The sequence below is a fragment of the Manis pentadactyla genome, chromosome 1 (assembly GCF_030020395.1).
Source record: "Manis pentadactyla isolate mManPen7 chromosome 1, mManPen7.hap1, whole genome shotgun sequence".
NCBI classification, from domain to species: Eukaryota; Metazoa; Chordata; class Mammalia; order Pholidota; family Manidae; genus Manis; species Manis pentadactyla.
This window is the reverse complement of record NC_080019.1, coordinates 165,651,364-165,665,969: the sequence shown is the minus strand read 5'-3', so window position 1 is coordinate 165,665,969 and position 14,606 is coordinate 165,651,364. Positions and strand designations below refer to the sequence as shown.

Below are 14,606 nucleotides of genomic sequence, written 5' to 3'. Positions count from 1 at the left end.
GAGCTGCTACATCACATTGCAGGAATCGCTGATCTTCAGCAGTGACCCTTAGTTATCAAACAAAGGATCCATGTGTTTCAGAAGCAGAGTTATTTGGTGTGTTGTAAAGAGACATGGATCTCCATCCCAAATTTTTTGTGAAAATGTTTGGCAGTAATGGGATATGCTTCAAATATCTAAAAACATTTTTGCAAAAGGCCTCATTTCATGATAATGCAGGACAAATAAAGCATTTGTAAAACAATGAATATTTCTGCATTCTTGTAAATATTACTACCTTCCACATTTTTCATTCAGCTCTTTTTTCCTCACAAATTGGAGACTTAAGGTCACGTATTACCTTAAATTATCAATATGATGCTTTTCAAATTTTGGATATAAAACAAAGACTAGCTCCTTGTAGGAGTAAATCATCTTTTATAGACAGTAAAGAGTTTTGTATTTCCTCTGATCTTATCTCTTGTACTTGTTGATTGTGAAGTTGTAATAAAACAGAACGCCTACCTCTCATCCCCTTGGGCAACATGAACACAGTGCTACCATCAAAAAATGAGAAAGAGAAGCAACTTCAAGAGTCAGTCCAGAGGTACCACAATCGACTGGCTGAACAGCATCCACAGGTGAGCTACTCCTATTTCTTCCCCAAATCTACCTGGACTTGGAGCCATTGTGTCATGGGTGCAAACTGGCTAATGTGGTTTATCCAAGTGAATTGTGTAGCCTCTTTTTTCCATCCTTTTTGACACCTCTTCTTAATTTTGGACTGTTACAATGCTCCAGGGCTCCAGAAAGGAAGGAGAGTTCTTCAAAAAATACCAGACATGTGGTATCTAGGTCCATCTACACAACAGTGCTTGTGAGAAATGGAGGAATTTATTTCCATTCTAGAGATGCACATAGAGGCTTGTGGAGGTCACCCAGTCAAGACTGGGACGCAAATCTGTATAACTCCAAAAGCTGGGCTCTTTTAATATCGTTAGGGTTCTTCCCTGGGGATGGATTTTTAGGTAGAGAGTTGTTTTATTAAAAAAATACACTAGCTTATTAATGCAGAAACTCAGTGATATGTAATTGTTAAGAAAATCCAGTAAATAATTTCAAGTGATAGAAAAAGTAGCATGCAGAAGTACTGTTTGAATCTCTTCACTAATACAATAATTAGATTTCTATTTGCTGTATGGATACAACCCACAAATTCAGCATTTTTTGTTTGTGTATCCTGTCAACTTCCTCAAATAGAACTTGAGGGGTTCACAGCAGCTTATGTCCTAATGTGTTGACTCCTTTGTAGATGTTAGAAGATAAAATGCTCAGTTGAATAGGAAATTCTCATATGGAGCGAGAGTAAAGACCCCTAGGCTTAACACATTATTATTATTATGTGTATCCCCGGGCTCTGAGAAGATAAACGTTCTTTCCTACCCTGGTTCATCTTCCTACTTTCCCACCTTGCTAGGGATCTGCCATACAAAACAGCTACTACCTGGACTGGCAGTAAAGAAACCTGACCTTCATTTTAAGCCTGGAGTCTCAGGGTTTCTCTTGGGAAGATGCTGAGTCCTGTGGAGACACACCCTTCTTAAGCATTCCCCATCCCTCTGCAGTGGTACAGCTTTCTACAGTTCATGGAGCTTCTCATGTGGCCTTGATAGCAGAGGTCAGAAGTAAAGGTATAATAGTCTGCAGTTTTTAAATAAACAGGTAGAGTCAGATCTTTCCAATATGGAATGTCTTAATTTTGTTTTTTCTTACTTGTTTACCACTCCTTGTAGATTTGTGATGGCAGTCAGTATAACCTGAATTGATTCCATCTTCATTTCAGTCTTTGGGTATGTTTTTCCTCTGCTATAGAGGTCAGAGCTGACTCTAGGATAGTAGTAGTGCCAATTACAAAGTATTAATTACCTTTTTGTTTGTTTAAGATGGGATGTTTAATTCATCCCTGAGGCAGAGATTTTGATGGTAGCTGTTGGGATAATAGATCTGCACCATCCATTCTGCTTATTCTTTCTTGTTAGTTATATTTTTTCATAAAATTGAGACACATTTATATATTTAGTCTGTTTCAAATATAAACAGAGAAGTTTAGCAGTACTTAAATAGGAACTTACTCCCATCAGTTCAAATGACATATGAATCCTCCCCCGCATCCTTTTGTGAAAATAATCCTAGCATCTTGAACACACTTTCCAGCACTGATGCCCTTAACTGACCCTGTTTTTGTGGTAGTCAAGGAAAGCATTGCTTAGGGCTCCAGTTAACTCTGAGGTAAACTGAGCACATACTTACCCATCAGTCAGTTCCATGCTAGGCATTATGGGAAAAACAGTAACTCTAATATCAGAATGGAAGCTCCATGAGTGCAGGGATAGCCTTAGTTTTGTTTACTATAAATGTGTATTACCTAAAACTGTGCATGGCATGTAGTTGGTACTCAATAAGTAATTGTTGAACCAATGAATAAAACACATCCTCAGATAATACACAGTCCTTTTGTGGACCAAGTCTAATAGCTATTTAAAAAGCTGTAACCACTAAAAGATCTGGTTTAGTACTACTGTGATCATAACTGAAGCTATAATGAAAGTTTATTACAAGGAGATAGTGAGAGCATCATCAGTCAAAAAAGGTTTCATAAGGAAAGTAGCACTTGTGTCTTGAAGTCTATTTAGGGTAAATAGAGGGAAAGGACAGGACATTCCAGGTAAGTAAAACATTACAAATGAAGACTTGGAGGTAAACACTGATTGTTCCTTCATGGAACCAATCTTTTTAACATACTAACCTTATGTATTAAAAAAAATAAACTCAGCATCTGTGTGACATGTCTATCTTTTAAAAACTGTGTAACTTATTACAAAATATGGTAATTGTTAAATAGAAGACCTTTGAAAAGTGACTCCCATTCCCTGTTCATGAAATATAATTTCACAAAAGAATCTGTGAAGGTATTTAAAAACTATTTTGGTTATAAAGCTACCTGATGTGAGAAACAAAGCTCAAAATCATCCAATGTCCAGTGTTAATTTATTCTCATTATGCCTTTTAGAAGAAGTGCTGCTAGAATATGAAACAGGAAAACAGGGTGTTGGGTCCTTTCAGGTCCAGTGCAGACATGATTCAGGTGTAGGGCAGACACCACCAGAAGGTTGAGAACTGGATAGTGTGTTACCATGAGTCACTGTGTCTGTTGGTGGTGCCATTCTCTCAGTATCAGGAAATAATAAGATGTGTGCAATGCAGTTATGGTTTGCCCACCTCCTGTTCTGTCTTCCTGTCTCCCACTACCAGGGCCCACATATCCATTGACCAGACCTGGGGAGCAAATATAAAAATAACCAAATGTGCACATCCCATTTCTTACTATCCTGTATTTCAGCTTTAATGGCTGAAGGCATCCTGATCTTGAAAATGAATAGTTGCCTAGGTGGATTAAAGACCTTTCTGGATCTTAGATTCTGTGGTTCTGGGTTTTGTGTCACTGACAACCAGAAGGAATAGAATAATGGTGGGGAAGGTAGTATTATGGTACTAGTGTCAGAAGTCAGTAGCTATATCCTCTTCTCCACCCCTCATACACCCTACTGATGTATAGAGTAACAGTCTTCTAGGAGCACCACTTAAATTCTCGTTAGAGAATACTTAGAGTGAGTCAGAAAACTATTCTGGTACGAGAGGTATTCCAATGGTTAGATCTTGTCCTCTAAGAGAAAATGAAGTAGCTAGGTCCAAAACTGTCATTTCCATAAATGGCATCTTGTTTAATCTCCATAACATTCCAGCTGATGATAAAAATGATAACAAAAGGTAAGTGAAGTTCAAAGAAGTTAAATAAATTGAATCAAGTCATACATCTTTAAATGGTGGAGTTGAATTCCTTTCTTTTTTGCCTAATTCCAGCACAGATATGCTCATGGTAGCATAGGATAAATTCAGACAGAAAGGACATCAGAACATTTACAAAGGCAACAAACATATTGTAAATAGTATTTGTTAAGGGAAATACCTAAGTTCAATAACCTAACAGGAGAGCTCAAATTCAGGATGTAATTGGTAAGTGTGTCAGCAAGCCAAGGCCCTCTTTATAAACTGTGCTTCTGAAAAAGGCCATTCCACTTTCTTCTTTATGAATAGATGAATGAGAAATTTGTTCCTAACTCCACGTTTCAAGTTCATTCCTCCTGACCTGCTTTTTTTCTATACTGAGTGACAAGTGCCACCTGCTGGCCAAACAATGAAGCATTTTCATTTTTCTTGTGTCACTGGTAATAAATAGCTCAGCTACCAAGTGGAATATTATCTAGATAATTGTTGATTCATTTTTCAGTACCTAGACAATAATTTTTAAATGATAAATTATAGTTACCAAATCAATTCCTCTGCATTTGAGGACTTTCCAGTCCTCAGATTTGCCCCTATTTCAGTCTTGACTCACAATTTAGAATCTTGTGTACCTTCTGTCATATGACAAGGGCTATGTCATAATCATGCACATGGAACTTAGCTTTAGGTATATTTCATTCAGAGTTTTTTGGTATCACTTTAAATGCACTTTATGCCCACAATCATTATAAGATCATAACCTAAGTCCTTGAATAATGCCCACCTACTCCATATTTACACATTTGCACCTAAGTAATGTTAATGGATAGTACATTTATACAAATATACTTGTGCAGCATGTATTGTATTGCTTATATATTTCTAGGTCTTTCTGGGTTAGCATTTCCTTATTAATATTAATTTCTTATTCTACAGTCTCAGCTCTGTCTAATCTGGTACTAGTTGCCTTTCTGGCATTAATTGCTTCCCATCTGCAGGATTCTCCTGCTGAGCTGTGCCATGTGCCTTGTGCATGCTCACCACGGCCTTGCTGCTCTGAATGCCATTTTGTCTGGAGTGGCCTCTTCTCCTTCCCTGGTTCTTCAAGACCCAAAACTAATAGCATTCCTTTATGAAGTCTTTTCTCATTTCCCTACCTATAAAAATGTCTCCTCCCTTCCAGTTTTCTCTGTCCTTGATGTGTCTGTCTTCGAGCATGTTTTATTTTCTATCTTGGTATTTTAATTCTTTGTGTAACTGATCTGCTTCCTGTATTAGACTGTAAGCTTTTAGGAAGAAGGGACCATTTTTATTCATCTTTACATTCCCAATAACACTTAGGCCTGGACCTTTCACATAATTGATATTTTCCAAACAATAAGTGAAGGATTGAAGGAATAATTAGATTTGTGCAGAATACTTCACAAATAGGTATAAAAATAAATGTCTTTTCATTTGGTTGAGTTAGTTGACCCTGTGTAGGTTAGACCTAACACCTTTTGAGTATATATTGGAGACCAGAATATTCTTATACTTGGTCACAATAAGGTGTGGCATTTGGATGGGAGTACAGAGACTGCATTTGGATTTCATTTGTAATATTCACAGTCTGCATCAAATGAATAGCCTTTGTAAAATCCCAAGCCTGTTGAAAAGGAACTCCAGCAAGAGCATTCTATTCTTTTATAGTGCTCACGTGGACACAAAAAATGAAATAGTATAATCCATTAATTCCCACATTGCTTTCTTAGTAGTAAATGTAGAGCAATGAAAACTTTCTGAACTTTAGCTGTGTTTTTCAAATTGAAATGGCATATCTGAGTACAACTTTGTAATGTGGAATGTGAATGCACATTCCCATTTAGAAGTTAATCTTCTTAATATGTCATTATTGTATAGGATGCTAAGATTTCAAACCTGTGTGACTACAGAGACAGATGCCTTAGAAAATATATTTATTCATCAAGAGTACTTTTCAGCCTCCTTACATAAACTGGCATGATCTAAAATTTATAACACCTAAAGACCCTTGTCAAACAAGAGGCTATTATACTCACTGTAGTTGAAATATTTTACTTTATTACTCTTGCTACAGAGATCTCATTTCTTTATAGTGATGCATTGCTTCTCCAAAAGGGATAATGCAAAATATATTCACCCTTGTGGACTTTTTCACAGCATAGCAGATGAGATGTTAAACACATTGTTTATGATGAACTAGTTTAGAAGTTCCTCGAGGGCAGTTATCACATGTTCTTTTTCTTGTGCACCTCCTACAACCACAGCTGTCTCAGTTTTGAGCACAATAGCTGCATAATAGTACCTCTTCAACTTCCTTAACTTGAATTGCTTGTCCAAATTATTTTCTAACTCATCCTTTCCTGACAGAATAGCTTTGTATTTTACTAAACACACTGAGACGATACCAGTATTTAGAGGGCTTCAGGGCCTAGTGTGGTGCGGGGGTCCCGGGAGAGTCTCTGCTCCTGGCTTCAGAGATTCCCTTCTGTCCTGCAGGTTGGAACTGAGGAATACCACCCATTGTTGTCTGCTCCTGGCTTTCACAGAAGTGACCAGACACAGATGCTGAGGGCCAATAGGAATGGCAGTCCAGAGGGAACTCTTCCTTCCTCTGAGAAGGACAGAAGTAGCTTTGATAGTGGCGGGCAGTCTTACTACATTACATCCCTCTTTGCATGTCAATCAGTCATTCCTGTTTACATCTACACAGATGGAGAAAGAAGTAGAGATTCAAGCATGTTGCCTGAAACAACTTTCACTGGAAGGAATACTAATTTGGGCTTCACTGCAAATATACCTATTTGATCTCTGCCCTACAAAAATTCCTTAAGCTTAAGCTTCAGAACCCCTCCCTTACAAAAGGCCCCTGCCGTGTCCCCATCCCTAACTTCATTGAAGGAGGGTCCCAAAAATTGTGTAAAATTCAGGCTCCAAAAAATCTAGATCTATTCTTGTTCAGAAGCATTTTAGATATCACTTACCTATCTACTCAAATGGCTAGAATTATTAGTGGTGGCCATGGTGACCTTTCTGCAGATTCTCTAACTAGAGGAAGGAGGAGTCCATGCCACTCTGAAGTAGTCATGGACAAATATCAGTTCTCTGGGGCAGACTGGGACTCCCTCCCACGTGTCAAGCGGCCTCACACCCTATGTTAGAAGGCTGGGTCTGGCCAAGCAAGACTAATGGAAGGAGGGAGAACTTCTTTAAAGCACTTGCTCATAAAGGACAAGGTGGGAAGTAGAAGTCAAATGGGATTAAGTTTGAATTTTACCCAACCCTACAGGAGTTAGGATAGAGAAAGGAACCAGATTCAGACAAAGAAGATAATCAGGAGGCAAAGGATTAACAAGATTAAATCAAGAGGCACAAGATGTGGGGTTTGAGTTTAATATCAGAACAGTCATTGAAGTATTCCTTAAAGTGAATTTGACATGGAAAGTTGGGTCCTGAGTGAGAGGGCAGAATAAGTCTAAACAGATGAGAAATACAATTCAAGCTCAGAGCAGAGAATGGGAGAGGGCTGGTCTCACAGGTACAAGCTCTCATGGCATAGGGTCCTTTAGAGGGGATCAATTCCTGTACCAGAAACAAGCCAAGTACCTGTACCTTACTCTGAACAGAGTCAGGGAACAGGACCTGCAGTACATCCAGGATACCAGGCAGCCTCTGGTTATCCCTGATTAGCATCCACACTAATTGAGAACTGGTTTTACGTATGGTTCAGGGGGAGGAATCACATTATGAATGCAGAATAGACTTGTGGCAGTGTTTCAACTATGGAAGAGTAGAACAATGGGCCCTGGGGCCATCTTTTATCCTGTACATCATCAACGTTTTATTGAATACCTATGAAATGCTAAACATTGTGCTAGGTACTGCAGGTAAAAAAATAAGCTTGGAAGTTCACAATCTATTGAGAGAGACACACATGTTAATATATAACTATAAGATTATACATAGCTCAATACACATATGATACATAGCATATATACATATGTGATATATAGCATGATAAAGTTAAGTAGTGTTCTAGGAGATTTCTGGTGTAAATATGCCTATGTAGCCTTAGCATCTTCCCATTCTTTCTGGAATTCTGGAACTCTTCTAAGAGCAGCAGGGAAAACAAAACAAAAGTATGAACTCAAATTTCAAACTAGAAGACATTTGCAAAAATATTGCTCAGGGCTGCTAAAATATAATGCAGGACTCTACAGGAGGAAGAGGAGAGAAATGGAAGAAAAGGCCATCAATAGCACATCCAAAGAATCAATAAAAATACACTTACTGAGGAAGGGTACATGTGGAGATGGAAAAGCTATAGTCATCGGCTGCAATAGGAAAGAGGAACAGGGACCTCCAGACCTTCTTTGGTTCACAGAAGTAGATGTGGAATGCACATGAAAGTATTTTTTTAAAACCCATATTTGCAAAAGCAGTGTTTTGTTTGTAGAGATGAGAAGAAAGGAGGTTTTGCACGTGTATTGGAAGATGGGGAACCAAACTTAACCTGGAATCTTATCCTTTACTTACCCTTCCTGTACAAAACTCTGTCAAAAAGCTAGTCCCAGACAACCTAACTCTTTAAATGGTGTGTTTGAGAAATGAACTAGTATAGCAGCTAAACAAGATTCATACCAGAAGAGGAAAAAAATTCCAGTGAAATATGAAAGAGACACCACATAAATATATCACATAAATAAGATACCACAAGAAAGGGAAAAAAACCCAGTGACATATAAGTGAACACCACAAAAAAAAAGCAACTACATCTGTTTCTGATAAAAACTCATAGCAAATCAGGAACAGAAGAAAAGTCCCTCAATTTGATAAAGAGCATCTACAAGTACACAGCTAAAATTGTATTTAATAGTGGAAGACTAAATTCTCTTTCCCTAAGAATTAAGTGAGGAGGTTTGCTCTCACCACTCCAACGCAACATTGTACAGGAGGTTCTAGACAGTGTGAGAAAGAAACAAAAAGAAATAAAAGGCATTCAGATTTCAAAGGAAGAGGTGAAACTTTTTCTTTTAGATGTAATAGTCTATGTAGAAAATCAGGTGGAATCTATTTTTAAAAGTTACTAGAACTGGTGATACGAGCATAGCAAAGTTTGCAGAGTACAAAATCAGTATAAAAGCTATTTCTACACATTGGCAGCACACAATTGGAAACTGAAATTAAAACACAACACTGTTTCCAATAGCATTAAAACACTTAGGAATAAATTACAAAACATCTGCAAGACCTGTATACTGAAAACTACAAAATGTTGCTGAAAAATTAAGTGAAATGAATAAATGGAGAGACAACCTATGTTCATGGGTTTGAAGACTCACTGTTGTTAAGCGGTCAGTTCTCCCCAAATGTTCTATAGATTTATCCCAACCTTAGTCAAAATTCAAGCAAGTTTTTTGGTAGAAATTGAAAACTCTTCCTAAAACTTAATGGGATGCAGAAGATTTAGAATAGTCAGAATAATGTTGAAAAAGAACAAAGTTGTGAATTGACACTATCTAATTTCAAAGCTTATTATAAACCTACAGTAATAAAGACAGTGTGGTATTAGTGTAAAAAGAGACAAACAGAGCAATGGAACAGAATGAGTCCAGAAATAGGCACACACACATGGTCAGTTTTTTTTTTCCAACAAAGAAAACACACACATACATATATTCTCAGTTCTTTTTTTAACATAACGTTTCAGTGAGAGAATCTTTCAACAAATGATATCAAGACATTTGGACAGAAATATGTTCCCCAAAATAATCACCCTTGACTCTCAACTTCAATACAAAAATTACCTTGAAATACATTGTAGGCCTAAATATAAAACCTAAAATGATTAACCATGTAGAAGAAAATATAGGAAGAAATTTTAGTGACCTAGGGTTTGGCAAATATTTCTTAAATATGATATAAAAAGTATAAGCTATAAAAGAAAATATAAAAATTTTGACTTCTTTAAAGTTAAAAAGGACACAATTAAGATATTGAAATTGGGAGGAAATATTTAAAAAATAATGTCTAATACTGGACTTGTATCTAGAATATGTAAAGAACTTTAAAAATTCATTAAGAAGTCAAACAATACAATTAAAAAATCAAACATTTGAACAGACACTTCACCAAAGGAGACATATACACAGCAAATGAATGTATGAATATGAGCATATGTCTTCACAAAAGCTTGCACTTACATGCTCACTGTAATAGCCAAAAACTGGAAGCCATCCAAATGACCACCAATAAGTGAAAGGGAGAACTAGTATCTCCAATCAGTGGAATACTACTCTTCATTAAAGGGGAATAAACTATTGAACTACAGAGGAATGTGGATTAATTTTAAAATAATTCTTAGTGAAAGAAACTAGACAAAAAGTATTGCATACTGTATGATTTCACTTAATATAAACTTCTAGAAAATGCAGATAATTTATAGTAGGCAAAAGGAGGTCAGTGGGTTGCCCATGGATGGGAGGAGAGTAGGAAGAGGTATAGAAAGGAATTGCAAAGGAGCACAAGGAAACTTTTGGAGATGATCAATCTGTTTATTATTTTGATGATTATTATGGGTATATATATATATGTATATATGTGTATATGTCAAAAAATCAAATTACATATTTGAATTATGTGCAGTGAATTGATGCCAGTTATATCTCAATACAGCTGGAAATTAATAAAAGAAAAAATTGTTGACACATCAGAAGGAAACCATACACGTTTAAAGATGATTTTTTTTAAACAACGAAAAACGTTATTTATATGAAGGAAGACCTCAAAGAAGAAGTATAAGAATTTGGGTAGAGATGTTAAAATAGCAGGACACAATGAAAATGAAAAATTATTTGGTTGAACTAAAGAAAGAAATAGAAGAAATATATGAAATCATTCAATTGTAAAAAATACAAGTGCAAGTTATCACTCTGGTAAACACAGTGGAAATACAGAGCAGGGGTCAGCAAACTACTACCATTGGCCAAATCTAGCTCCCACCAATTCATGTATGGCTCTCACACTAAAAAATTATCTTTACATCATTGGATGGTTAAAAAAAAAGAAGAATATGCAACAGAAACTGTTCATTTGCCTGAACAGTCTAAAATAGCTACTATCTAGCTCTTTACAGAAAAAGTCTGTTGTCCCCTGCTATAGGGGATAAAAGTAAAAAATCAAATAAAATGGATAGAAGTTAGGAAGAAATTGCTTATAGTTACAAAAATAATGGCAATAGAAATAGGAAAAGGAGATCCAATATTTGTATAATTGGGATATCCAAAGAAACAAGGGGAGAACACATATTTAAAGACATAAATCTGTAAAATTGTTCACACAAAAAATAAAACTTGAAGCTTCATATTTGAAACAGTATACTATGTGATAGAGAAAACTTCCCCAGAGCAGCAATAAGATATATCCTAGTAAAATTTCTCAACTTACAGTTGAGTAGGAAAAAAAATCCTTTGATGAATAAGCATAAAGATCAAATCAGTTACAGAGACAAAAAAATTTGTATTAGTTTTCTTCAAGGAAAGGAGGTATAAGCCAACAATTTTATATTTACCATGCCATTCTTCAAATAAAAAGCCTGCAAATAAATGGTTTTGAAAATAGGAAATAACTCAGGAAATATTATTCTCATGATCCATTTTTGAGGAAACAAAGATCAAACTTCAACCAGCTGAGAGATATCTAAAAATTTCACAGCCAAGAAAGGTCAATAAGCATTGACTATTTTTAACTATAGAACTAAGACTAAAACATGTGACATTAGGTACTAAACTGAATTAAAGCCCCTGGCAATGTAGAAATAGTTCAACTAAAAAAAAAAAAAGAGTTCAAGAATGAAAGAAGGTGAAAGGTAATTTGTTTGCAGCATCTGTAACAGGAAAGCAAGAGGGATCATTTAAGCAATTTAGGATAACTTTTTGGTACTAATACAAACACTGAGAAAGAAAACATAATATCTGCCTAAAAATAGAACTAAGAAAAAGTATTATATAAAGTCATATAAAATATAACTAAAAAGTAGTAGTCACCAGGAAAAAAAAAACCCTGCATAATATCAGAAGTACACACACAAAACAAAGAAAATGGACTATATTATTAAAAACTTAAGAGAAATCATAAAAACAAAGCAATATGATGACTAATACCAGAAACAAATATATCAATTTATGTGTGAATAAATATAAATGGTCTCAGCTTACCTTAATAAAGGATAAGAACTTCATATTATATCACAAAGTGAAGACTAAGCCTGGATTATATATGACACCCATCTAAAATGGTAATTCGGAAAGACTGAAAATATTATTTTAGACAAACATACAAAAATAAAACAGATGTCCAACCTAATTGTCAGACAAGTTGAAATTCAAGGGAAAAAGCCTTAAGCAGTTCAAGCAAGGGCATTTAATTAGTTTTCAGTTCACAATGAGGATGTACCAATTACAAACCCCTCACATCAGGCAATGTATTGTTGAGTTTCATAAAGCAGAACCTACAAATGATATACAGAAAAAGAGATAATCATACTAGTAATAGTAAACTTTAATTTGCTCTCAGCCCAGGAATACCTAAATAACCAATAAAAATAACATTGCATATAAAGTTTCAAAATAGAAAATATGTAAACCAAGTGTTCTCAGAATATTCACAAGAATGACAAATGCTGGACCTTCAGAAAGCCTGGTGGAGACATTTTAGCAGTGTTTATCAAAGTTTCAAATACATATACCTTATTACTTGAAGTTTCACTTTCAGAAATTGATACATAGGCATACCCAAATATGAAATTACCTACTTGCAAAATTACTTGTTTTACAAGTCATTGCAAAATATTTTGTCTAGAAAAATATTGAGAAAACCTAAATGTCAATCAACAAGTATAGTTAAATGCAATTTTGTACAGCAACAATACATTAGAATCCAATTCAGCTGTAAAAGGGCATGAATAAGCTTTTTAAGTACTGATAGTGAAAGATCTCTGGGATAGATCCTTAAGTGAAAAAGCAAGATACAGACTGTGTGTATAATATAAAGCCATTTTTTTCTGCCTCAAAAAGGGAAATGTATGTATGTTCATACAGTGTATAAACAAATCTCTAGAAAAATAAACAAAAAAGTAGCAGCAGTGGTTGTTAGTGGAATGTGAAGTGGACAATAGAATGGACTAGTAAGGAGACTTAAAAAATATACTTCTTAAAATGTATGTTGTTCCATGTAAATATATTATCTATATTGACATCTAAAAAGGACTACTGCAGTGAGGCCATAGAAGATAAAGTAAATAATTATCTTAGGGGGATTGGGAAAGGAACTCTGAGTGGGTAATATTTGAACCGAGACTTGAAGGAGGAGTGAAATTTGACAAATGGATAATATTGGAAAGATCATTACAGGCAAAGAAAGCAGGTTAAACAGACATGAGAACATGGAAGTGAACCTGTGGAATGGTAAAGGAGACTGGGTGTTAAGTCATTGAGGGCAGCAGCAGGTGTCAGAGGATAGAAAATGGCTCAGAAGAGGAATTTAGAAAGTTAAGGTGTAACTATTTGAAAGTAGCTTGTAGGTCAACCTAGGTGCTTTTTGGTTCCAGAATAAAGTTAAGTTGTATGTCTGCTTTGTGCCATTCCATGTGCTAGTTGCTGCAGAAATGCAACTCTGTCTTCTAGGCTAGGGGTTTGCAATCCTGACTGCATACTAGAATCACTAGGGGAGTTTTAAAAAACACTGATATCAGGATCCATCCTACACAACTAAATTGAAATTTTAGGGTGTAAGGATTTGGCATCTATTTTTTTAAAGGCTTACCAAGTGATTCTAATCACATATGTCCCATTTTGAAAATGCCTTCCCCCTTCTTTCCTTCTCCTCTTCCTTATTTTAATGAAGAAAATAATATGTGTAGAAAGTGGTTTTAACATAGGTCTACAGAAATCTGAACTAGAAGCAAGAAAATGAGATTATAGACAGTACTTCAATCAAAAGATGATAAAAGGCCTTTAAAAAGCATAGTGACTTGATGTGAGTGCAAAGTTTAAAATTTAAGGGAGGTTTAAGTGGAGAATCCACAGGGCTTGATCACTGAGTATGTGGATGGAATTGAGACTGATGATGAGCCAAGGATAACCTAGCTCAGATCTGGGTGTTGGGTGATGTCACCAGGCAAAAGGTGAAATGTACCAGGAGATACTGGTTGGGGCTGGGTACAGGTGCAGAGGTGAAGTAATTCCATTTGGAAGGGTTACCTTAAAGATACCTGCAGCTTGAAAGATGCACCAAGGGGCTTTTGGATCTCAGGAGAGAGGAAAAGACACAATTTCAGAAGTTTTCATCAGACAACAGATCCAACTCTCAGAGTCAGGACTCCAATTTGTAAATAAGTACACTTGCTTCTAAGAGCAAGGTAAATTTCTGCCCTAGAGAATCTGGACAGTGAGCTGGATACCATGATGTTGTCAGTGGCGCGGTAAAAGATTATGTGCACTATAAAGGAGGTGCAAGCAGGCCCCTGATCAGGGTCTCATCCCAAGCGGAGTGAACCTGGGACTGGGGTGTAGGGCCTGCATTATTCTTTATCTTCTCTCTGTGTATTTTATTAACATCTCTTTTTAGTGTTAACAATGATCACTTCAAAATATTAACTTAAAAGGCACCTTTTTTCAGGAAGAGTAAATGTTTCCTCTCTAGATATGCCTCTGAGTACATGGCAACTGCTGGACTTGGGGGATAAGATAGCATCCAGTTATAAGGGA

At 36.0% G+C, this 14,606-nt stretch overlaps 1 protein-coding gene across 1 annotated transcript in view; it reads left to right on the top strand.

Moving 5' to 3' along the window:
- Positions 1-14,606, top strand: part of MORC1 (MORC family CW-type zinc finger 1) — a 155,260-nt gene that overhangs the window by 98,359 nt on the left and 42,295 nt on the right. Inside the window, exons 17-19 of the mRNA XM_057488608.1 lie at positions 482-620; positions 789-823; positions 1,823-1,853. Of these exons, the coding sequence (XP_057344591.1) occupies positions 482-620; positions 789-823; positions 1,823-1,853 (205 nt within the window). The remainder of the gene's footprint in view (positions 1-481; positions 621-788; positions 824-1,822; positions 1,854-14,606) is intronic.